The sequence below is a fragment of the Boleophthalmus pectinirostris genome, unplaced genomic scaffold, assembly GCF_026225935.1.
Source record: "Boleophthalmus pectinirostris isolate CB_2022bp ecotype Guang Dong unplaced genomic scaffold, ASM2622593v1 HiC_scaffold_11, whole genome shotgun sequence".
Taxonomy (NCBI): Eukaryota; Metazoa; Chordata; class Actinopteri; order Gobiiformes; family Gobiidae; genus Boleophthalmus; species Boleophthalmus pectinirostris.
The window spans coordinates 23643444-23666426 of record NW_026570994.1 but is presented as its reverse complement, the minus strand read 5'-3'; the positions used below and the strand labels follow the sequence as shown (position 1 = coordinate 23666426).

Sequence of the window (22983 nt, the reverse complement as noted above, 5' to 3'; positions counted from 1 at the left end):
ACCGAGACCGAGACCGAGACCGAGACCGGATCTGAAAACTAAACCGCCGCCGCTGCCGCTGATTGTGATTGTGATTGTGATTCTGATCTCTCCAAATCTAAACAAAATGAAAATGGGACCAAAATACTCATTAGAGTCCGGGCGGAGTCCAGACCAAGACTCAGACTCAGGATCTGGACTAAAAAAACTTGACTTTAAAACGAACTGAAATAAATCACAGTTTAATCCTCGAGACGAAATGAAAAATGTTTCAGCCACAGAAAAAAAAACACAAATGTTCAGAGGATTGAAATAGATGATTCTTAGACCTGGTTTAGTCCTGGTTTAGTCCTGGTTCAGTCCTGGTTCAGTCCTGGTTTAGTCCTGGTTTAGTCCTGGTTCAGTCCTGGTTCAGTCCTGGTTTCAGTCCTGGTTCAGTCCTGGTTTAGTCCTGGTTTGGGCCTGGTTTGGGCCTGGTTTAGACCTGGTCTTAAACCTGGTCTTAAACCTGGTGTGGTCCTGGTTCAGTACTGGTTTAGTCCTGGATTAGGACTGGTTTTTAACCTGGTTTAGTCCTGGTTCTGGGCCTGAGTTTAGTCCTCGCTTTAGTCCCGGGTTCAATTCTGGTTTAGTCCAGGTTTAGTCCTGGTTTAGTCCAGTTTTAGTCCAGGTTTAGTCCAGGTTCAGTCTCTCTTAAACTCGTTGTTTTCACTCAGGTTTTTATGTAAATTTTGTTTTTCATCTTAAAGCGCCGCGCTGCGTCTCAGGTCCGTCTCAGATCCGTCTCAGGTCCGTCTCAGGTCCGTCTCAGGTCCGTGCACTGTCATGGTGGGACAGACCAGTCCATCCCGACACGCGCCCGAAACGCATCTGACACGCTCCTGACACGCTCCCGAGACGCTCCCGAGACGCTCCAGCCCATCCCGGATCCCTGCCCTTTTTCTGTCGCGTTTCGGCCGCGCATCGGGAGCGTGGCGGCCGCGCGTGTTTATTGTTCCGCGGCTCGAGCGGCGACGAAAACACGCGGCGTGGACCGAGCCACGCACGCGCCCGGAGCACGCGCCCGGAGCGGCACCCACCTTGTACACTTGTCCGTACGTTCCATTTCCGACCACCTCCACGAGCTCGAAGATCCCCGCCGGGTCCTGGAAACACAAACACGCACAAAGACACGCACACACACACGGACACACACACACACACACACACACACACACACACACGGACACACGTTAGCGGGGCTGTTACGGGAATCGGCTCTCGCGGTATCGGCTCCGGAGCGCGCAGGGGCCGGGCTGGACCAGCTGTTGCGCCGCGCTCGCTCCGAATCCGATGCGCTTCGAACAAAGAAAATGAGACACAGGCAACACCTCGCGTGGCTCTGCGCCCCTTTCCGGCACTTTTACGCACCAAATACGCGCAGAGCCGAGCCGTGCCGGGCCAACACGAGCCCGAGGAGGGTTTACCGTGTCAGATTAACGGGAGATTGTTTGTAAAAGTGCGTTATTGTGGCTGTGTCGCTCACCCGCAGTGAAGCGAGGTCTATGTCCACCAGACTTTTGGCCGGGGAGTCGTTGGCCATGTTTCCGCGCGTCGTGGGGCCGCGGGGCGCGCGCGCTGAGGCGGGGGCAGAGCGGCTCCGGTCCGGGGACGAGGCTCGGGCCGCGGGTCCGGTGCTCCGGGGTTCGGGTCCGGGTCCTGGGCTCAGATTTGGGTCCGTGCGGGCTCCATGTTGAGGTGGCAGCGCTGTTCTGGAGGAGGCGAGGGCACCGGAAACGCGAGCGACCGACGCGGACTTTCACAATAAAACACCAAAATAACACAACAGGCTTCTGCTCTTTATGTGTGAGTCAGACTTAAAGATTTATTACGGGATGTTCACTTTTATTTATCACACATGACGCATCCTGGTCTAGACCTGGTTTAGTCCTGCTTAAAATTTGATTTAATCCTAGTTTAGTCCTGTTTTAGTCCTTGTTAAATCCTGGTTCAGTCCTGGTTTAGTCCTGGTTTAGTCCTTGTTAAGTCCTGGTTTAGTCCTGTTTTAGTCCTTGTTAAGTCCTGGTTTAGTCCTGGTTTAAGTCCTGGTTCAGTTCCTGGTTTAGTCCTGGTTTAGTTCTCGTTGAACCTGGATCATCTCTTGTTGTTTGCTGAAGGAGGTTTTCACATTTTTCTCGTTGGTTCAGTAAAAACTCGACTTTTCTGAGTGAAAAATAAAACGACTTTTTAAATCCGTAAAGTTTGTCAGAATTTTACACAAAAGAATCTGAGTTTTGTTGGAGCTTTTTCCTCCGTCTGTTTTTATGTTTATGTTTTTAGTTTTACGCTCGACGGATCAGAAACAGAAACAGAAACAGGTTTAATGTGGGACTAAACCTGGACTGGACTCAGGTCTGGACTCAGGTCTGGACTCTGGTCTGGACTCAGGTCTGGACTCAGGTCTGGACTCTGGTCTGGATCAGGTCTGGACTCTGGTCTGGATCAGGTCTGGACTCTGGTCTGGACTCTGGTCTGGACTCAGGTCTGGACTCTGGTCTGGACGGTCTGACTCAGGTCTGGACTCAGGTCTGGACTCTGGTCTGGACTCTGGTCTCTGGACTCTGGACTCTGGTCTGGACTCTGGTCTGGACTCAGGTCTGGACTCTGGTCTGGACTCAGGTCTGGACTCAGGTCTGGACTCAGGTCTGGACTCTGGTCTGGACTCAGGTCTGGACTCAGGTCATGAGGTGAGGATCTGGTCTCTTGTGGGTTTGGTTCACAGAACAACTTCTTACAGAAACTATTTTAAAAACTTTTGAAACAGTTTTTGAATAAATCAATTCTGTGATTTAAAAACGTGTTTCATCTGTTTGTCGTTATTTAAATATGAGTTTAATTCAACCAAACCAGAAAAATAAAAATACTGTAAATGTAAAAACTAAACCAGGACTGGAGCAGGTCTGGGAGGAGCTCGGACTAGAGCCGCTGCTCCTCCACGTGGAGGAGGACGAAGACCAGGACCCACTGGAGGGACCAGGTCTCTGGACTGGACCAGGACCAACTCAGGTCCCACTGGAGGAAGTGTCTGGGGTGAAGGAAGTCTGTGAGTCTCTGTTCAGACTGAAGCCCCCGAGACCCGAGAAGAACATGGACTAAACCAGGACTAAACCAGGACTAAACCAGGTCTAAACCAGGTCTAAACCAGGACTAAACCAGGACTAAACCAGGACTAAACCAGGACTAAACCAGGACTAAACCAGGACTAAACCAGGACTAAACCAGGACTAAACCAGGACTAAACCAGGACTAAACCAGGACTAAACCAGGACTAAACCAGGACTAAACCAGGACTAAACCAGGTAAACCAGGACTAAACCAGGACTAAACTAAACCAGGACTAAACCAGGACTAAACCAGGACTAAACCAGGACTCTAAACAGGACTAAAACCAGGACTAAACCAGGACTAAACCAGGTCTAAACCAGGACTAAACCAGGACTAAAACAGGACTAAACCAGGACTAAACCAGGTCTAAGGCCAAGGCCAAGATTTTTAAACTTCTGCAGGTTTTTCGTGTTGTTTTCAGATTTATTTTCTTCTTGTTCTGAGATGTTTCGTTCTTGTCGTTTATTTTAAAATAAACTTGTTAAAATAAAATGATTTTCTGCACAGACAAAACATTTCTCCATTTCAACTCATTTTCTGACACATTTAAATGTTCACATCTTTATGCCTAAGATTTATTTAGCAGTGAATGAGTCTAAACCAGAACTGAATCTGGACTAACCCTGTCCAGGTCTAGACCAGGTCTAGACCAGGTCTAACCCGGGTCTGACTCATGTTTAACGTGTGACTAAACCAAAACTAATAAAACCTTGAACCAGGACCGGATCAGGTCCGACCAGAGACCGTGGACCTGGAGTTTATGGTCTAACGCAGGACTAAACAAAAACTAAACCAGGTCTAAACCAGGTCTATGTCTGGTCTAAACCACAAACCAGGACTAGACCCGGTCGTACTTGGAGAATAATCCCGTCTTTGAGAGGTAAAGCTGCGGTTGCCGTGGAGACGTGGTCAGACCAGTTTGTCCAGTTTGTGTTTGAATAATGTCACAGTTTGTTTAAATAAAACTCACCGGAGTCTGACCCACAACTGCACAAACCCAAAAATATATCAACACTTTATAAGAAAATTAAATTAAATAAAATAATAAAAACATGATTCAGGTGAAAACATCTGCACAAACTCAAAAATACCCCAAAAATATATCACCACTTTATAATAAAATAAAATAAAATTAAAAATAAATAAATAAATAAATGATAAATACAATAAATAAAATAAAAATAAATAAATAAAAATCAAATAAAATAAATACATAAATAAAATAAAATAAATAAATAAATAAATAAATACATAAATAAAAAAAAATACAAAAACAAAAATAAAAACAAAAAACTCGATTCAGGGGAAAACAGGGACAGTTCTGTGGGTTTAAATAATACTTTTTTTTTTTTTTCATTTGAATTCTCCTAAAAACAAATAGTGTTTTTCAGTAGTTTGTGTCCTGCAGGTTCTAAAAGTTTCAGTTTATGTGACTGACAGAAAAGACACAAGATTTGTCCTAAAATGGAGAATTTCAGTGTTGCAACACAAAGTACAACCATAAGAACAGTCAAAAATCAAAAAATGTGACGTCATTTCACAGGTCGATAATTTTGTCAATTCTTGTTGAAATAAACTCAAATTTTCACAGAATGTTCAGAAACAGATGAAGATTTTATACGTAATGTTTTATTTTTATTTAATTGATTATTTATTTAATTCCAGATGATTATTTGAGACAGTTTTATTTTCTCGACGCTCTGCTGCCCCCTGCTGACGCTCACGTGTATCTCAACAGCTCCACACGTTTAAAGCTGCACTCAGTCACTTTCCTGCTCGTCTCCACGGGGACGGTGGTGTTTTTCCTCGAATGTTCCGTAGTGGCATTAAACTTTATTGAACTCTCTTGAACAATTTATTCAATGCTCCATGTTACTGTTAAATGGACTCGCCGCTCCACAGAGTTTACCCGCTCGTTTCTATGGAGACGGAGAAATTTAAGAGTCTCCACAAAGACCTGAGTTAGACCTGGTTTAGATTCGAGTTAGACCAGATTTAGACCAGATTTAGACAAGGTTTAGACCAGATTTAGACCAGGTTTAGACCAGATTTAGACCAGGTTTAGACCAGGTTTAGACCAGATTTAGACCAGGTTTAGACCAGATTTAGACCAGGTTTAGACCAGGTTTAGACCAGGTTTAGACCAGATTTAGACCAGACCAGGTTTAGACCAGGTTTAGACCAGATTTAGACCAGGTTTAGACCAGATTTAGACCAGATTTAGACCAGATTTAGACCAGGTTTAGACCAGAGACCAGGTTTAGACCAGATTTTAGACCAGGTTTAGACCAGGTTTAGACCAGGTTTATTTAGACCAGGTTTAGACCAGACCAGAGACCAGATTTTAGACCAGATTTAGACCAGGTTTAGACCAGATTTAGACCAGGTTTAGACCAGATTTAGACCAGGATTTAGACCAGATTTAGACCAGGTTTAGACCAGATTTAGACCAGAGGTTTAGACCAGGTTTAGACCAGATTTAGACCAGGTTTAGACCAGATTTAGACCAGGTTTAGACCAGGTTTAGACCAGGTTTAGACCAGGTTTAGACCAGGTTTAGACCAGGTTTAGTCCTTGTTTTTCTGTAACATTTTAGACAAAGCGATGATGTTTCCATAGCGTCAACAGACAGAAAAGTTCCGTCGTGTTTCTTTAAACACACAAACACAAACAGAAAAAGTCGAGTCGTGGTTTTCAGACGTGACTTTATTTCTCCTGCTCAGTTTGTCCAAAAACAGAAGAATATTCAAATTAATCTTTATATAAATAAATATGTAACAGACAAATGTTTAAATATTTGAATCCAGTGAAGTTACTCGTTAAATAAAGTTAAAAAGTCCAAATATTTCCCCAAAACCCAAAACTTCAAATCCTACAAATCCTAAAAACTACAACTACACATTTTCAAATGTTTCTCAAATCTCCACAAAATAAAAAAACTTTTAATTTTAATTAAACACAACAAACGATTTCCTACAAGATGTGATTCAGAGAAGCAGAAAGACCTGGTTTAGTCCTGGTTTAGTCCTATTTTAGACCTGGTTTAGTCCTGGTTTAGTCCTGGTTTAGACCTGGTTTACCTGGTTTAGACCTGGTTTAGACCTGGGTTAGACCTGGTTTAGTCCTGGTTTAGTCCTATTTTAGACCTGGTTTAGTCCTGGTTTAGTCCTGGTTTAGACCTGGTTTAGTCCTGGTTTAGACCTGGTTTAGTCCTGGTTTAGTCCTGGTTTAGTCCTGGTTTTAGTCCTGGTTTAGACCTGGTTTAGACCTGGTTTAGTCCTGGTTTAGTCCTGGTTTAGACCTGGTTTAGACCTGGTTTAGTCCTGGTTTAGTCCTGGTTTTAGACCTGGTTTAGACCTGGTTTTAGTCCTGGTTTAGTCCTGGTTTAGTCCTGGTTTAGACCTGGTTTAGTCCTGGTTTAGTCCTGGTTTAGACCTGGTTTAGACCTGGTTTAGTCCTGGTTTAGTCCTATTTTAGACCTGGTTTAGACCTGGTTTAGACCTGGTTTAGACCTGGTTTAGACCTGGTTTAGTCCTGGTTTAGACCTGGTTTAGACCTGGTTTAGACCTGGTTTAGACCTGGTTTAGACCTGGTTTAGTCCTGGTTTAGACCTGGTTTAGACCTGGTTTAGACCTGGTTTAGTCCTGGTTTAGACCTGGTTTAGACCTGGTTTAGACCTGGTTTAGACCTGGTTTAGTCCTGGTTTAGTCCTATTTTAGACCTGGTTTAGTCCTATTTTAGACCTGGTTTAGTCCTGGTTTAGTCCTGGTTTAGACCTGGTTTAGACCTGGTTTAGTCCTGGTTTAGTCCTGGTTTAGTCCTGTTTAGACCTGGTTTAGTCCTGGTTTAGACCTGGTTTAGACCTGGTTTAGTCCTGGTTTAGTCCTGGTTTAGTCCTGGTTTAGACCTGGTTTAGTCCTGGTTTAGACCTGGTTTAGACCTGGTTTAGTCCTGGTTTAGTCCTGGTTTAGTCCTGGTTTAGTCCTGGTTTAGACCTGGTTTAGTCCTGGTTTAGTCCTGGTTTAGACCTGGTTTAGACCTGGTTTAGTCCTGGTTTAGACCTGTTTTAGACCTGGTTTAGTCCTATTTTAGACCTGTTTTAGACCTGGTTTAGACCTGATTTAGTCCTGGTTTAGACCTGTTTTAGACCTGGTTTAGACCTGGTTTAGACCTGATTTAGTCCTGGTTTAGACCTGGTTTAGACCTGGTTTAGTCCTATTTTAGACCTGGTTTAGACCTGGTTTAGACCTGATTTAGTCCTGGTTTAGACCTGGTTTAGACCTGGTTTAGACCTGATTTAGTCCTGTTTTAGTCCTGTTTAGTCCTGGTTTTAGACCTGGTTTAGTCCTATTTTAGACCTGTTTTAGACCTGGTTTAGACCTAATTTAGTCGTGGTTTAGACCTGGTTTAGACCTGGTTTTAGACCTGGTTTAGACCTGGTTTAGACTGATTTAGACTGGTTTAGACCTGGTTTAGTCCTGGTTTAGACCTGGTTTAGACCTGGTTTAGACCTGGTTTAGTCCTGGTTTAGTCCTGGTTTAGTCCTGGTTTAGACCTGGTTTAGACCTGGTTTAGACATGGTTTAGTCCTGGTTTAGACCTGATTTAGACCTGGTTTAGACCTGGTTTAGTCCTGGTTTAGACATGGTTTAGTCCTGGTTTAGACCTGGTTTAGACCTGGTTTAGACCTGGTTTAGTCCTGGTTTAGACCTGATTTAGACCTGGTTTAGACCTGGTTTAGTCCTGGTTTAGTCCTGGTTTAGATCTGTTCTGCTTCTCTGAATCGTTCCTTTTCTTTGTTAAATTATTGAGTTAATTTTGTAAATCATAAAAACAAAAATTCTTCTTTTTCCTTCAGTTTCGTTTTAGCACAAACTAAATGTAAATAAAGCACTTTTTAAAACTCTAAACCCGACCGGACTCTCCTCAGGACTGGAGTCTGGAGTCTGGAGTCTGAGCGGGACCTCAGGACCTCAGGACCTCAGGACCTCAGGACCTCAGGACCTCAGGACCTCAGGACCTCAGGACCTCAGGACCTCAGGGTCGAGTCTGTGACCGAGATTTATCCTCCGAGAATCAGTGTCGACATGAAAAATGTAAAATAAGTGTTGAGTTTTTCTGTCGTAGTGTCAAGAAAAATGTGCAAAACTAAAATATGATGATGTGCAAAGTCCTGAATGAACCAACTTTAGTCCTGGTTTAGTCTCGGTCTAGTCTCTGGTGTAGTCCTGGTGTAGTCCTGGTGTAGTCCTGGTGTAGTCCTGGTTTAGTCCTGGTTTAGTTCTGGTTTAGTCCTGTAACAGTAGTTTTGTGTAACATTGTAGAAAATTTAATACTTTGACTTTTTATGAGATTTTTTCCCCAGTTTCTCTCGTGGTTTTTAAAGGAGCCGTGTGGAAATGTTCTAAAGATCATTTATTTATTCTTCACAAAAACACGACGTTCTGTTTATTTCTGTTCTTTTTAATTTAGGTGTTTTGTTTTTTTATCCAATCAGAGCACAGGAAGAGCGTCACATGACTCTGTTGTTTGTCTGTGTGACCTGTAGGGGGCAGAACACACACCACTCCTTTAAAGAAGAGTTTAGTTCTTCACTTGTTCTAAACTGGACCCGACTGGACCAGACTGGACCGACTGGACCCGACTGGACCCGACTGGACCTGACTGGACCAGACTGGACATAAACAGTGTTGATCCTTTAGTCGAGTTTAAACCTGAACAGTCTGAAGTTTACAGCTGATGTCACCAGTGTGTGTGTGTGTGTGTGTGTGTGTGTGTGTGTGTGTGTGTGTGTGTGTGTGTGTGTGTGTGACGCTAACAGGAGGCACTGCTCCGTCTCAGTCTCTGTGACTGGAGTCAGACTTGAATCTGAGTTTGATTTGAACACAGTCTGACCTGAAGGAAGTGCTTTCAGACAGAGCAGTGCGTACAGTTAGCGTGGCGTCCTCAGCGTGGCGTCCTCAGCGTGGCGTCCTCAGCGTGGCGTCCTCAGCGTGGCGTCCTCAGCGTGGCGTCCTCAGCGTGGCGTCCTCAGCGTGGCGTCGCGTTCAGTCGAGGACGAATCCCGGGCGCTCGTACCCGAACAGGGTGAAGTCTCCCTGGTATCGGGCGAAGAGTCTGCGGGCGTCTCGTTTGCCGATGCCGCTGAAGTAGCTCTGGACTTTGGTGCGGTTGTACCTGGTGATGCCCGGGGGGATGTGCGGGTACGTGACCAGCCCGTCGATGCCCGCCGCCCGCAGGATGTGCGCGGCGTCTCGCTCCAGCGTCTCGTGGTGCCCGATGACGTCGTAGTCGATGTCGCAGGGCGCGCACAGCTCCACGTAGCTCAGCCAGTGGATGATGTGGGCGCCGAACTGACGGTCCAGGCGGTGGCGTCCCTCCGCGTCGCCAAGGTAACGCACGAAGTCCTCGAAGCGGAGCCCCGCCCCCCGCTCGTCCTCCGCCGCGCCGTGGTCGCCGTGGAAGCGGCGGTACTTGCGGATGATGGCGGGGGCGATGTCCAGTTTGTACCACGGCTCAAAACGAGGATTTAAAACGAATTTGTCTTTAAACGCGGAAATGAGACGTTCAAACGGATCTCGAACGATCAGGAACTTAAAGTACGAGTCCAGCCTGGAACATAAACACAAACATAAACATAAACATAAACACAAACATAAACAAACACAAACATAAACAAACATAAACATAAACATAAACACAAACATAAACACAAACAACACAAACATAAACAAACATAAACATAAACACAAACAAACACAAACATAACAAACAAAACAAACACAAACATAAACACAAACATAAACACAAACATAAACACAAACATAACACAAACATAAACATAAACAAACACAAACATAAACACAAAACACAAACATAAACACAAACACAAACATAAACACAAACACAAACATAAACACAAACACAAACACAAAACACAAACAAACACAAACATAAACAAACACAAACATAAACACAAACAAACACAAACATAAACACAAACATAAACACAAACATAACACAAACATAAACAAACACAAACATAAACACAAACAAACACAAACATAAACAAAACACAAACATAAACACAAACAAACACAAACATAAACACAAACATAAACACAAACAAAACATAAACACAAACAAACACAAACATAAACAAAACACACAAACATAAACACAAACATAAACACAAACACAAACAAACATAAACACAAACATAAACATAAACACAAACACAATAACGTCCTTTACTCGTCACAAAAGAGTAAAGAGTAAAGAGTAAATCTTTATTATGAGTCTGTCTACATGTACAAAGCTCCAAACGCTCTGTTCCACCTTGTGATGTCATGACGTGGAACAGTGGAACAGTCTCCCATCGACAATCACAGAAAGTTTATCTGTTTCAATGTTCAACCTGAACCTTAAACTGTGGATGAAGGAACATTTAATCTGGTCTTTAACTGATCTGTGTCTCTGTCAAACACTTTTATATTTTGTGTTGTTCTGTGTCGTCTGTCCAAACCAAATAAATGAATAAATTAAAACTAAAATAAAACAGAGGTTTGAGAGTTTGTTGTAGTAAAGGTGCAGTACCTGTGTGTGATCTCCGGGGGGCGGTACGACGACAGTCGCGGGAGTCCGTTTTTCTCGTGATTATGAACGATGTTTTCAGGAATCTCCTCCACATTTGGAAACGCTCCTGAAACAAAACATCAGGTCAGATCATCTTTAGTCCTGGTTTAGTCCTGGTTTAGTCCTAGTTTAGTCCTGGTTTAGTCCTGGTTTAGTCCTGGTTTAGTCCTGGTTTAGTCCTGGTTTAGTCCTGGTTTACTCCTGGTCCCTGTTCAGTCCTGGTCCTGGTTTAGTCCCAGTCTAGTCCTGGTCCTGGTCTAGTTCTGGTCTAGTTCTGGTCCTGGTCTAGTTCTGGTCTAGTCCTGGTCCTGGTCATGGTCGTGGTCCTGGTTTAGTCCTAGTCCTGGTCCTGGTCATGGTCCTGATCCCGGTCGTGGTCCCGATCCTGGTCGTGGTCCCGGTCGTGGTCCCAGTTGTGGTCCTGGTCCCGGTCCCGTGGTCCCGGTCGTGGTCCCGGTCGTGGTCCCGGTCGTGGTCCCGGTCGTGGTCGTGGTCCCGGTCTAGTCCCGGTCCCGGTCCAGTACCGTTGAGGACGATCAGGACTTTCTTCCACTGTGTGTTTCCGACTTTGGGCGTTTGGCAGAAGAGGATTTTGTGGGCGTCGCTCACGAAGATCCGGTCCAGGACGAACTTGGAGACCGGGTTGTGGGTGAGATTCCGGAGGGCGGGGTCTTTGCACACGGCCCTGAGGAGGCGGTTCCTCTGGTCGATCACAGACTGCCACGACGATGACGCCGCCGCGCTGGAGGGGGCGCTAGACGACTGAACGATGAACACAAACATAAACAAAGACATAAAGACGGGAAGAAACAGGATTATTACGTCTTTTCCTCGAGGTTTCACCCTGACAAACTCAAACTGGTCTTAAAAGCTCCATTTTTCAATGATTTAACCCACACACACCACCGCTCTCCACACAGGAAGTGAACACGGACATGACTCGGCTCCATGGACTCTGGCTCCAGTTCAGTTTGTGTGTAAAAGTGTGACCCTCACTGACCTGAGAATGTGAAAGAAACTAGGACTAAACCAGGACTAAACCAGGACTAAACCAGGACTAAACCAGGACTAAACCAGGACTAAACCAGGTCTAAACCAGGACTAAACCAGGACTAAACTAAACCAGGACTGGAACCAGGACTAAACCAGGACTAAACCAGGACTAAACCAGGACTAAACAGGACTAAACCAGGACTAAACCAGAACTAAACCAGGACTGAAACCAGGACTGAACCAGGACTGAAAACCAGGACTAAACCAGGACTAAACCAGGACTAAACCAGGACTGAAACCAGGACTGAACCAGGACTAAACCAGGACTAAACCAGGACTAAACCAGGACTAAACCAGGACTAAACCAGGACTCTAAACCAGGACTAAACCAGGAACTAAACCAGGAACTAAACCAGGTAACTAAACCAGGACTAAACCAGGACTAAACCAGGACTAAACCAGGACTAAACCAGGACTAAACCAGGACTAAACCAGGGACTAAACCAGGTCTAAAACAGGACTAAACCAGGACTAAACCAGGACTAAACCAGGTCTAAACCAGGTCTAAACTAGGACTAAAAAAGGACTGAACCAGGACTAAACCAGCCGTACTTTCAGACACAAACTGAACTGGAGCCAGAGTCCATGGAGCCGAGTCATGTCCGTGTTCACTTCCTGTTTGGAGGTGGTGTGTGTGGGTTAAATGTGTCCACAGATACAGTAAGTACATAAATAAATGATTATTCGATCACTGAAATATTTGACAAACATTTGAATCGATGAATTGATTATGTGGAGGTGGAGTTGGTGGCAGCTGCAGACGTCCACAGACACTCCCCCGCGCCCCCTGCAGGCTGATACCTGTGCTGCAGGTCTGGAGCTGCTCTTGGTCTTGGTCTCTAGACTCTGGACTTTGATGGTCCTGGTCCCAGACTCGGTCCAGTTCTGAGACACCACTCTCTCTCCGTACCCTGAAACATCAAACATCATCCACAGCGTCTGAGCCGCAGCAGCGTCACACAGGAAAACGACAAACGCAGATCTTTAGTTTTTGTATAAAATTCACTGAGCTCAGTTTGTGTTTGTGTAAAAGTTTTGCTCTGGAACAAACGGTTTCTGTTTCCAAAAATATTTAACTTATGAGCTGAGTGTCGAGTCAAAGACACAGGAGGACAAATGTACAGGAAGTACTAGTAGTACTTTTTCACAGTACTAGTAGTAGTAGTAGTAGTAGTAGTAGTAGTAGTAGTAGTAGTAGTAGTAGTAGTAGTAGTAGTAGTAGTAGTAGTAGTAGTAGTAGTAGTAGTAGTAGTAGTACAGTAGTAGTAGTAGTAGTAGTAGTAGTAGTAGTAGTAGTAGTAGTAGTAGTAGTAGTAGTAGTAGTAGTAGTAGTAGTAGTAGTAGTAGTAGTAGTAGTAGCAGTAGTAGTAGTAGTAGTAGTAGTAGTAGTAGTAGTAGTAGTAGTAGTAGTAGTAGTAGTAGTAGTAGTAGTAGTACAGTAGTAGTAGTAGTACAGTAGTAGTAGTAGTAGTAGTAGTAGTAGTAGTAGTAGTACAGTAGTAGTAGTAGTAGTAGTAACAGTAGTAGTAGTAGTAGTAGTAGTAGTAGTAGTAGTAGTAGTAGTAGTACTGACCGTCTGTGGCTCTGAAGTTGATGTACTTGGTGACGAACATGAGGATGAGCAGGACCCACCCACAGGCTCCCAGCAGCAGCCAGTGGTGCCTCATGTCCAGGGAATCAAACCCACAACCTCCTCGACCTCCTCGACCTCCTCGACCTCCTCGACCTCCTCGACCTCCTCGACCTCCTCAACCTCCTCAACCCATCTGAAACACACACAGAGAGAGTCAGAGAAACACACACACGGGGATGTCACATACTCACAACACACTAACACATACTCACACTACTAATACTAATACTAATACTAATACTACTAATACTACTAGAAGTCTAAGTTCAGTCTGCAGGTTTAACGCTCAATAGATTTTTTGGTGAAATCTGATGTTTTTTCGAGCTCGTTCACATTTCCAGTTAAATGTGACTTGTATGTGACTCCAGTGTGAACATTAAACATGTCCAAAAGTGTCCCACATGTGACACTGGAGACACGACGACGTCAACCGCAGCGAGCGTCTCTGTGTTTACACCTGGAGATTTTAAAGTTCCTCTCGTACCGGAGCCACAACATGAACAACTGACTTGTTTTAAGGAGGAGATTGAGAAGGAGAAGGAGCAGGTTTTTGGTGGTGGTGTTTTGTGGTGAGTGGAGATGTGCTTCACTTCAGTCACATGGATCATGAACAGTTTTCTCTACTTCAGTGCAGAATAGTGACGTTTGTGTCTTGTTGATGACGTGTAGGTGGATGAATGTGACCTGACTGTTCACACTCAAGTCACATGTTAAAGATCAGATATGGATCAGTTTCAGGAGCACAGATCCAAGTGTCCTGGTCACATGTGAAAACATCACATCTGTGTGGTTCAGACATTAAAAGATCAGATACAGAACATAGAGACAAAAAATCAGATTTGGGTCACTTCAGGTTCAGTCTGAACGCAGCCGTTAGTGTTGAGGAAAATAACCCTGTTCCTCATGTGTTCGTTAGTTTCTGCTTAGACAAAAAATGACACTAGGAACAGAAATAAATTCCAGATAAAACTGACACAGACTGAATATTTACACCTATACAATGATTTTTAGACACAAAGTCCAGTGGGAGGCGACCGTGCTTCAGACTTGGTGCGTCTTCGTTGGTCTCAGGTGATCCTGGCTCTCAGCACGACGCACAATCTGATCCGACTGTGACGAGGTTCTCCTGGATTCATCTCCCTCCTCTCAGGGGAGAGTCTCTCTGCTCTGATCAGGGTGATGAGTCGTGAGTCAGTTTGTCCCTGTCCATAAGTCCTGGTCCTGTTTAGTTCATTGGTTAAACATGTAGATAGAAACAGAAGATCTGGTACATGAACTGAACCTGTGTCTGTGTCCTTCAGCTGGGATCTAGTCCCTGTTTTATGAGTCACTGTTTAGTGATTTATAATAGTTCAATAATCAAATACAGCAGCACATCAATAACATCACTGTTAGAAGTACTTTTGAGTACTGGAGTACTTACGGTGAGCAGACAGACCGGTCCAGAGCTCAGATCTCGTCCGGACTTCGTCGAAGGACCTGGACACAACGAACCGTTAAACACCAACCCAAACTCTGGGATTCTATTGGTCCAGAGGGAAAAGGGGCGGGGCCACGTGTCAATAAACTGTTTATTTAACGATTTCACTTCATTTCTCTTAATTGAACGAGGAGGGAGCGAGTTTATACTGACAAACTAACAAACCCGGGTGAGTCCAAGGACCAAATGAGGATTTTTAACGAAGCTGAGGTCATTTCATTTCATCTTTAAAAGTTATTTTCTGTGAACATCGAGTGACCAAAATCTGAAGCAACGAGACAAAAATAAAACTGAAAAACGAGTTACTGTAACCTTTTAAAATCATTCTCAAAAATAAAAGAATCCACAGAGACCGACCCAAGTCCAGTTCAAGACTCTTCACTGGGACACAGTCTGCAGTCTGTAGTCTCCTAAATCCTGGTTTTAGTCCTGGTTTAGATCCTGGTTTAGACCTGGTTTAGACCTCTTTTAGACCTGTTTTAGACCTGTTTTAGATCCTGTTTTAGTCCTGGTTTAGACCCTGTTTTAGACCTGGGTTAGACCTGGTTTAGTCCTGTCTTTAGATCTCTTTTTAGACCTCTTTTAGACCTGTTTAAGACCTGTTTTAGACCCAGTTAGGCCCAATTTAGACCCTGTTTTAGTCCCGGTTTAAGACCTGCTTTTAGTCCTGGTTTTAGACCTGGTTGTAGACGTGTTTTAGACCTGGCTTAGACCCTGTTTTTAGACTGGTTTTAAACCTGGCTTAGACCTGTTTCAGTCCTGTTTTTAGACCTGTTTTAGATCCGTTTCAGACCTAGTTTAGACCTGGTTTTAGTCCTGGTTTTAGACGTGTTTTAGACCTATTTTAGTCCTGGTTTAGACCTTGTTTAGACCTGGTTTAGATCTTGTTTAATAATAGTATTTGAAGTAACAGTATTTTTACTTCAAATCAGATCAGAATACTTTAGTAATAATTGTATTATTAAAGTTTATTATCCAATTCTTCTTTATTTATCTGGAAAAGTGTTTTGTGTTGGGATAAAGTCTGGACTCTTTGGGATTTTAAACTTAGATTTTATTTTTATCTGAGTCCAAATTAAAACAGAATTATTGTGAGTTTTCTGTTGAGTTTTGGGGCAGTTTCTCATTCATAAATAAAAGCTCTTTTCTTGTAGTTTTCAGATGTTAGTTCCTCCTCCTCGTCCTCGTCCGTGTGAGTCACTGCTCCACCCGACACTTGTTCATATTTTTCAGGATCAGCTCATGGAAAATACTCCCTACATTTGTAAATATGAGGTTTAATTTTGCTCTGGAACTAAACAGTGACACATTATTCACATTATTCACACACTTTTTATTTCACAACAGATTTTCCTGGACGATTCATTGACCAAGAAATGATGATTGTGATAAACGAGAAAATCTTTGACATTTTGAGACATTTTCAACCAATATAATGACAAAGGAATAAAAAAACAAAACAAAAAAACAAATAAACCTTTTCAAAGATCAAAAAACTTGACTTTCTAAAGCGAAGATCCCCAAACCCCCGGACCGAGGACTGGAACCGGACCGCGGGTCATTTGGCACCGAGCAGACCCAAACCAGGTCTGAAACCAGGTCTAAAAACAGGACTAAAAACAGGACTAAAAACAGGTCTAAAATAGGACTAAACCAGGTCTAAACAAGGTCTAAACGAGGGTCTAAACCAGCTCTAAATCAGGTCTAAACAGGACTAAAAAACAGGACTAAAAAACAGGTCTAAAAACAGGACTAAACCAGGTCTAAACAAGGTCTAAACGAGGGTCTAAACCAGCTCTAAATCAGGTCTAAACAGGACTAAAAAACAGGTCTAAAAACAGGTCTAAACTAGGTCTGAAATGGATCTAAAACAGGTCTAAAAACAGGACTGAAACAGGTCTAAGCCAGGTCAAAACCAGGACTAAACCAGGTCTAAACAAGGGACTAAACCAGGACTAAACAAGGGACTAAACCAAGACTGAACCAGGACTAAACTAGGACTAAAAACAGGGTCTAAACCAGGTCTGAAAAACAGGTCTGAAACAGGTCTAAAAACAGGACTAAACCAGGTCTAAACCAGGACTAAACCAGGACTAAACCAGGTCTGAAGTAAAAATACTGTTACTTCAAAATACTATGACTAAAAAACTGTAACACAAGTAAAAATACAGTAAAACTCCTCTCAGAAAAACAATCACAATGTACATTTATTTGTTTTTTTTCACTAAACAAATGTATATTCTCTTTAAATTTAAAACTAGTCAATGTTATTATTACTATATTATTACTCACTATAAAATGAGGCTTAAAATAAACGAATTTAATGAATGTAAATGTTTATAAGTTTCTTAAAATGAGCGAATTTAGTGGATTTATCTGTATACTTTATGTTTCTTTTGTTAATTTAACTATTCTGTATTGACAAAAACATGGATTTAAGGTCATATATGTTTGAATATTTAGGTATTTTGTGTTTTTATCTTTGTAACATGATAAATCCGGATGTTTTGGTGTTAAAAAGTGAAAATAGTGAGTAAAGTGTTTGTGTTTGTGTGAGTTTAGCCGGAGCATCTCTAGCATCACATCAGCCTCCGGGCGCAGAAGCCTCACTTTACCGCTTTCCAACGCCTTATTTTGCGCATTTTTCGTTGTTGTGGCGCGGTGCGAGGAGCGGGTCTCACCTGCTGAAGCCGCCGCGTCTCCGGAGACACAAACAGAAACAAAAAACCGGGACAAACGCGAAGGAAAAAGAGGAAAATGTCGCAGAAAACAGAAAACGTCCCAGAAATGTCTCCGCAGAACGTGCCCACAGCGTCGGGCCGCGGTCTTCCGCTGCGCGATGACGTCACGGCGCACACGGGGGGGGCGCAGAGGGGGAGTACGTCATTACGCACAGTTTGTTTTGATTTGATTTGATCGTGAAATAAAAATGATAAAATAAAGAGTTTTGAAAAAGAACTGTAACTAAATAGGCCAAAAAAATACTTGTAAATAAAAGAATAAAATAAATAAATAAAAATAAACAAACAAACACAAAAATAAAAAATACAATAAATAAATAAATAATAATAATAAAAATAATAATGAGAGACGTCCTGTAGTCCCAACAGATTTATCCAAAACCACTGATTTGTCCCAGTTTTATACAAGAAATGTCCCAAGTGTATTTTTGACAAAACTGATCCTGCCAACAGTAAAAAGACACAGAAACTGTAATTTATTTAAGTAAAATACAGAAAATCTGTTGAAAAATGACCAAAACACAAAGAAAATGTGACTAAACTGACTCACATTAGTAGAGCTGAGTGCAGAACAGTTTTTAATTAATGACACACTTGTTTTACACTTTTATTTTTACCAACCAGCACAAACTGGAGATTTCCCTTTTTTTTAATTTTGAGAATCTGGTCAGGCTAGACCAGGAGTGTCCAAACTTTTTTCATCAAGGGTCACATTTCTAAACACAGATGAAGCAGATCAAGGGCCGTAAACTGATGCTCAGTACAGTGAATAATTGAAATATGTGCAGGTTTAACACGTTAGAATGATCCATCAGACTTTATTCACACTAAGATCCTTAAAACCACTAAACACTAAATATTAAATATTCGCTTGATTCAGGTAGATTTAAAAAAAAAACTTACAGTATTTTTTTTTTTAAATTGATGCAAGGTAATTTGGGCCAATTCACCTGGAGGTCTGAGGGCCAAGAAAAATGTGTCTGAGGGCCGCATTTGGCCCCCGGGCCATAGTTTGGACATGTCTGATCTAGACCATGTGGATAAATAACCATAAAACTACACGATTCAGTTTCATGGATGTGTTGTGATTTAGATTGACCCTTAAAGATCTTATATCTGACGCTCCATCCAGTGTGAGATGGACAGGTGGACAGGTGCAGCGTGGGCAGATTGACAGGTGGACAGGTGCAGCGTGGGCAGATTGACAGGTGGACAGGTGCAGCGTGGGCAGATTGACAGGTGGACAGGTGCAGCGTGGGCAGATTGACAGGTGGACAGGTGCAGCGTGGGCAGATTGACAGGGCAGGTGGACAGGTGCAGCGTGGGCAGATGGTGACAGGTGCAGCGTGGGCAGATTGACAGGTGGACAGGTGCAGCGTGGCAGCAGGTGGCAGGTGCAGCGTGGGCAGATTGACAGGTGGACAGGTGCAGCGTGGGCGGATTGACAGGTGGACAGGTGCAGCGTGGGCAGTGTTGCGGTCCCTGTTGCTGTGTCAGATCGTTGTGGTGAAGAGGAGCTGATGTTCCTCCTCACCTCAACTCTGGTCACGACCCGAAGGACCAGATCCACGACACGAACGACACGAATGAGTTTCCTCCGCTCCCTTAGAGACAGAGTGCGGAGCTCGGAGTAGAGACGCTGCTCCTCCACGTGGCTGGAGGAAGTGTCTGGGGTGAGGGAGTCTGGGAGTCTCTGCTCAGACTGATGCCCCCGAGACTCGACCCCAGAGAAGAAGAAGAACATGGACAGACGGACGTTTACACTGAGTCTGAAGTGAAACTGTAAACACAAACTTTTCAAACTTTCTTGGAATTCTGTCCTTGATTAATCGGATTTGGTGTTAAACTTTTTACTTCAGCCTAAACTTTTTTTGGTCCTGATCCAGAGGGTTGAAGTCTGTGTTGTTTTATTTTGTAGTACAACAAACACTGTAAACACTGAACATGTGCCATTCAACTATAACTATGTGCAATTATTTTTAAGTCTATTTTAAAATTATTTTTAAGACAATATTTATTTAATTTAATTTTATTTAGTTGCAACACTGGAATTTCCCCACCGTGGGACTAATAAAGGCATATCTTATTTTATCTCTTAAAAAATGACTGAATAAACTACAACTAAATGACTAAAAAACTGTGCATAATTCAATTTCACAGATTTATTTTGATTTCTACTGAATATTAAACATCTTCTATCACACAAAACTGACTTTTGTGAGTTTTAATCTATGTTCTGATGTTGTTTCCTCCTTAAAATCAGAGCTGCAGTTGTGTTTGTCACAGTGAGTCATGAGTGAAATTGTAAACACAAACTTTCTGTTCAGACGTTGTTTCTTTCTTGAAATTCTGTCGTTGTTTAATCAGGTTTGGTGTTAGAAAAACTTTTTACTTCAGCCTAAACTGTTTCAGTCATGATCCAAGGGGCTGGAGACTTTGTTTTGGTTTATTTTGCTCCAAAATGACAAACTACGACTAAACGACCTGTTCCACCTTGTGATGTCATGAAGCTGTAATTTTCAAGCTCCTCAATCCAAGTCATTTCTTTCCTTGATAAATAAAGTTAAACCCAGTAACATAAACATAAAAAAAATAATAATGAAAGAGTCTGAAACGAATCCAAAATGTAAAACGTTTTTATTGAGACAAATGAACAGAACCGACCGAAGGACTCGGTCTTTGTTAAAATAAAATGGCGGAAACTACATTCGTACATCAGCTCCAGATCTGTGTAATACATCTCTTTAAACATTTCTTTATTTTACAACAAGCGTAACAGCGTTTTGAACTTTTGTGAACGACAAACGGGTCAAACGAAGCTCTTAAAGTAACAGACTGAATCTTTGTATTTTCATTCATGTTGGATTTTAGTCTCGGGTTCGACTGCGCTGAGGTAGAGTCACTTTCAGGACAGAAGCGGAACTCAAAAATTTGAAAATATTTGTTTAAAAATTACATGAAAATTACATTCACAGTCACTTTTTGTTCATGTGGTTTAGTCCTGGTTTAGCCCTCGAGAATAAAGATAAAAGACCTGGTTTAGTTCCGTTTTAGGGATTTTCTACACCTTGGCAAGTCCAGGTTTGGACCCAGTTTAAACCTGGTCCTAAGTCCTGGTTTGAGACCTTTTTAGACCTACTTTAGTCCTCATTTAGTCCTGGTCAAGTCCTGTTTTAGGGCAATAAACCTGGATGAAACCAAGTGTAAACAACGCATGTGAACATGGTTTTAGTCCTGGTTTAGTCCCTGGTTTAGTCCTGGTCTCATCCAGGTTTAGAGACCTTTCTGGACCTTGTTTAAACCTGGTCCTAGTCCTAGTTTAGTCCTGTTTTAGGGCCCTAAACCTGGACTAAACCAAGTGTAAACCATGTGAACATGTTTTTAATTCTGGTCCAGTCCCCGGTCCAGCCCCAGGTCCAGTCCCCGGTCCAGTCCCCGGTCCAGGCCCCGGTCCAGGCCCCGGTCCAGTCCCCGGTCCAGGCCCCGGTCCAGGCCCCGGTCCAGTCTAAGATTAGGTAGTTTAGGTATTTGAGACCTGGTTTAATTTATTTATATTGTAGTTCTGGTTTAGTCCTGGTCCTAGTCCTGGTTTAGAGACCTTTTTTAGTCCAGGTTGAATCCCGTATTGGGGCACAAAACCTGGACTAAACCAAGTCTAAACTGTGTGGTAAACTGGTCCTAGTCTCTGGTCTAGTTCTAGTTTTAGTCTTAGTTTAGTCTCTGGTTTAGACCTGGTTTAGTCCTAGTTTTAGTCCTAGTTTTAGCCCTGATTTAGTCCTGGTTTAGTCTTAGTTTAGTCCTGGTTTTAGTCCATGATGAGAGACTAGAGTCCAACACAGATTTTGTGAAATGTACTTTTAAATTTTAGCTTATTTTGACTTTTCACAAGCTTCCCGCCGACCGACCGACACCGTCCCTTTTGACCTTTGCTACATTCAGTCATCACTAGGTGGCGCTATCCCCACAATAATCCAGTTTGCTCACAATAAGAAAAACTTTCTCAGACCTCAGACTGATTTCAACTCTAAAAATACTGATTTCTTTCATAGATAATAATTCTAAATTTCAAAAAAGCTGAACAGAAACTTTGTGATATTTCGAAAAGGAAAATTTGACGTAAATCACAACTTAAAAATCGTTAAAAGAACCTAGAACGAGGACAGACACGGACGAAGCGGAAGTCTGAAGCAAAAATAGAGAATTCATATTTAGAATCATTTCATAATAATAATAATAATAATAATAATATAATATGGCAATTTGTTCAACGTAAAAAATCCAATTAAACTCTGCGGTTTGATCGAAGTGGCATCAGGCGCTTTGGCGAGGACGAAGGACGAGGACGAAGATGAGGAGGACGACGAGGAGAAGGATGAGGACGAAAAGGAAAAGGATGAGGACGAAAAGAAAAGGATGAGGACGAAAAGGAGGACAAGGAGGAGGAGGACAAGAAGAAGGATGAGGACGAGGAGAAGGAGGACGAGGAGAGGAAAGAGGAGGAGAGGAGAGGAGGAAGAGGAGGAGGAGGACGAGGACAAGGAGGATGATGAGGATGAGGAGGACGAGGAGAAGGACAAGGACGAGGAGGGAGGGACCGGACGGAGAAGAGGCCCAGGAGCGGTGAGGGGAGGCTGGGGTGGGGCGGTGAGGGACCTGGGGGGTTCCTGGACGTCTGTTGATACTTTGCAGCTGACGTCATCAACGTTCTCTGGAGGTGTGACGCTAACTGGAGGCACTGCTCTGTCTGAACCTCTGTCACTCAAATGAAAGTCTGATAGAACTTAGTCTCCGTTCAGTGGAGGGAAAGTGACGTTACCGATTTTATTTGTATTTGGGGGATCGATGTTTTCAGGACAAACTGGTTTGTGAAATGTCCGAGCGCGGCTACAGACGTCCTGGCTCCAACATCAACCAAAAATAAAGATCCTGCGACACAAACACGAGGAGGATAAAGACTCAAACAAACGAAGCGACCGTGGACGTGTGACCTGAACATTTTACCGACGACTGGACCAGATTTTGGGAGACGAGCCCAGAGTTTAGGCGACTTCTGTGCGCGTGTGTCATGTGGGACACTTTTGGGACATTTAAAGTTCACACTGGAGTCACATTTAACTGGAAATGTGAACGAGCTCGCAAAAAAAAACCCAAATTGAGCTTTAAACCTGCAGACTGAACGGAGCTTTAATGTGACCACAAAGAACCTGATTTATCTCAACTCTGAACGGAATTTTCAAACAATCTTAAATCTTTCTTGTCTGTCTGTGTTTGTCACGGTAACTGCTGAACATTTCACTATAGACGTGGACGTAGAACACC

General features: G+C 43.0%; 1 protein-coding gene across 4 annotated transcripts; it reads right to left on the bottom strand.

Annotated features, from left to right (window-relative positions):
- Positions 1 to 7640: 7640 nt before the first annotated feature.
- On the bottom strand, positions 7641 to 17742 carry chst10 (carbohydrate sulfotransferase 10). Of its 4 annotated transcripts, none has more exons than XR_008633684.1 (8): positions 17605 to 17742; positions 14867 to 14922; positions 13384 to 13576; positions 12612 to 12721; positions 11282 to 11519; positions 10719 to 10824; positions 8159 to 9734; positions 7641 to 8126 (listed from the first exon to the last, which is right to left on the bottom strand). XR_008633684.1 is itself a non-coding variant. In XM_020938155.2 (8 exons), exons 4-8 carry the CDS (start codon positions 13475 to 13477, stop codon positions 9170 to 9172), a joined length of 1113 nt encoding a protein of 370 aa, XP_020793814.1. In that variant the 5' UTR covers positions 13478 to 13518; positions 13555 to 13576; positions 14867 to 14922; positions 17605 to 17742; the 3' UTR covers positions 7641 to 9169. The 4 variants fall into 4 exon arrangements, 1 of the variants encoding a protein (XP_020793814.1); XR_008633686.1 differs by having other exon boundaries at positions 7641 to 8118; XR_008633685.1 differs by having other exon boundaries at positions 7641 to 8110.
- Between the last annotated feature and the right edge of the window lie 5241 nt (positions 17743 to 22983).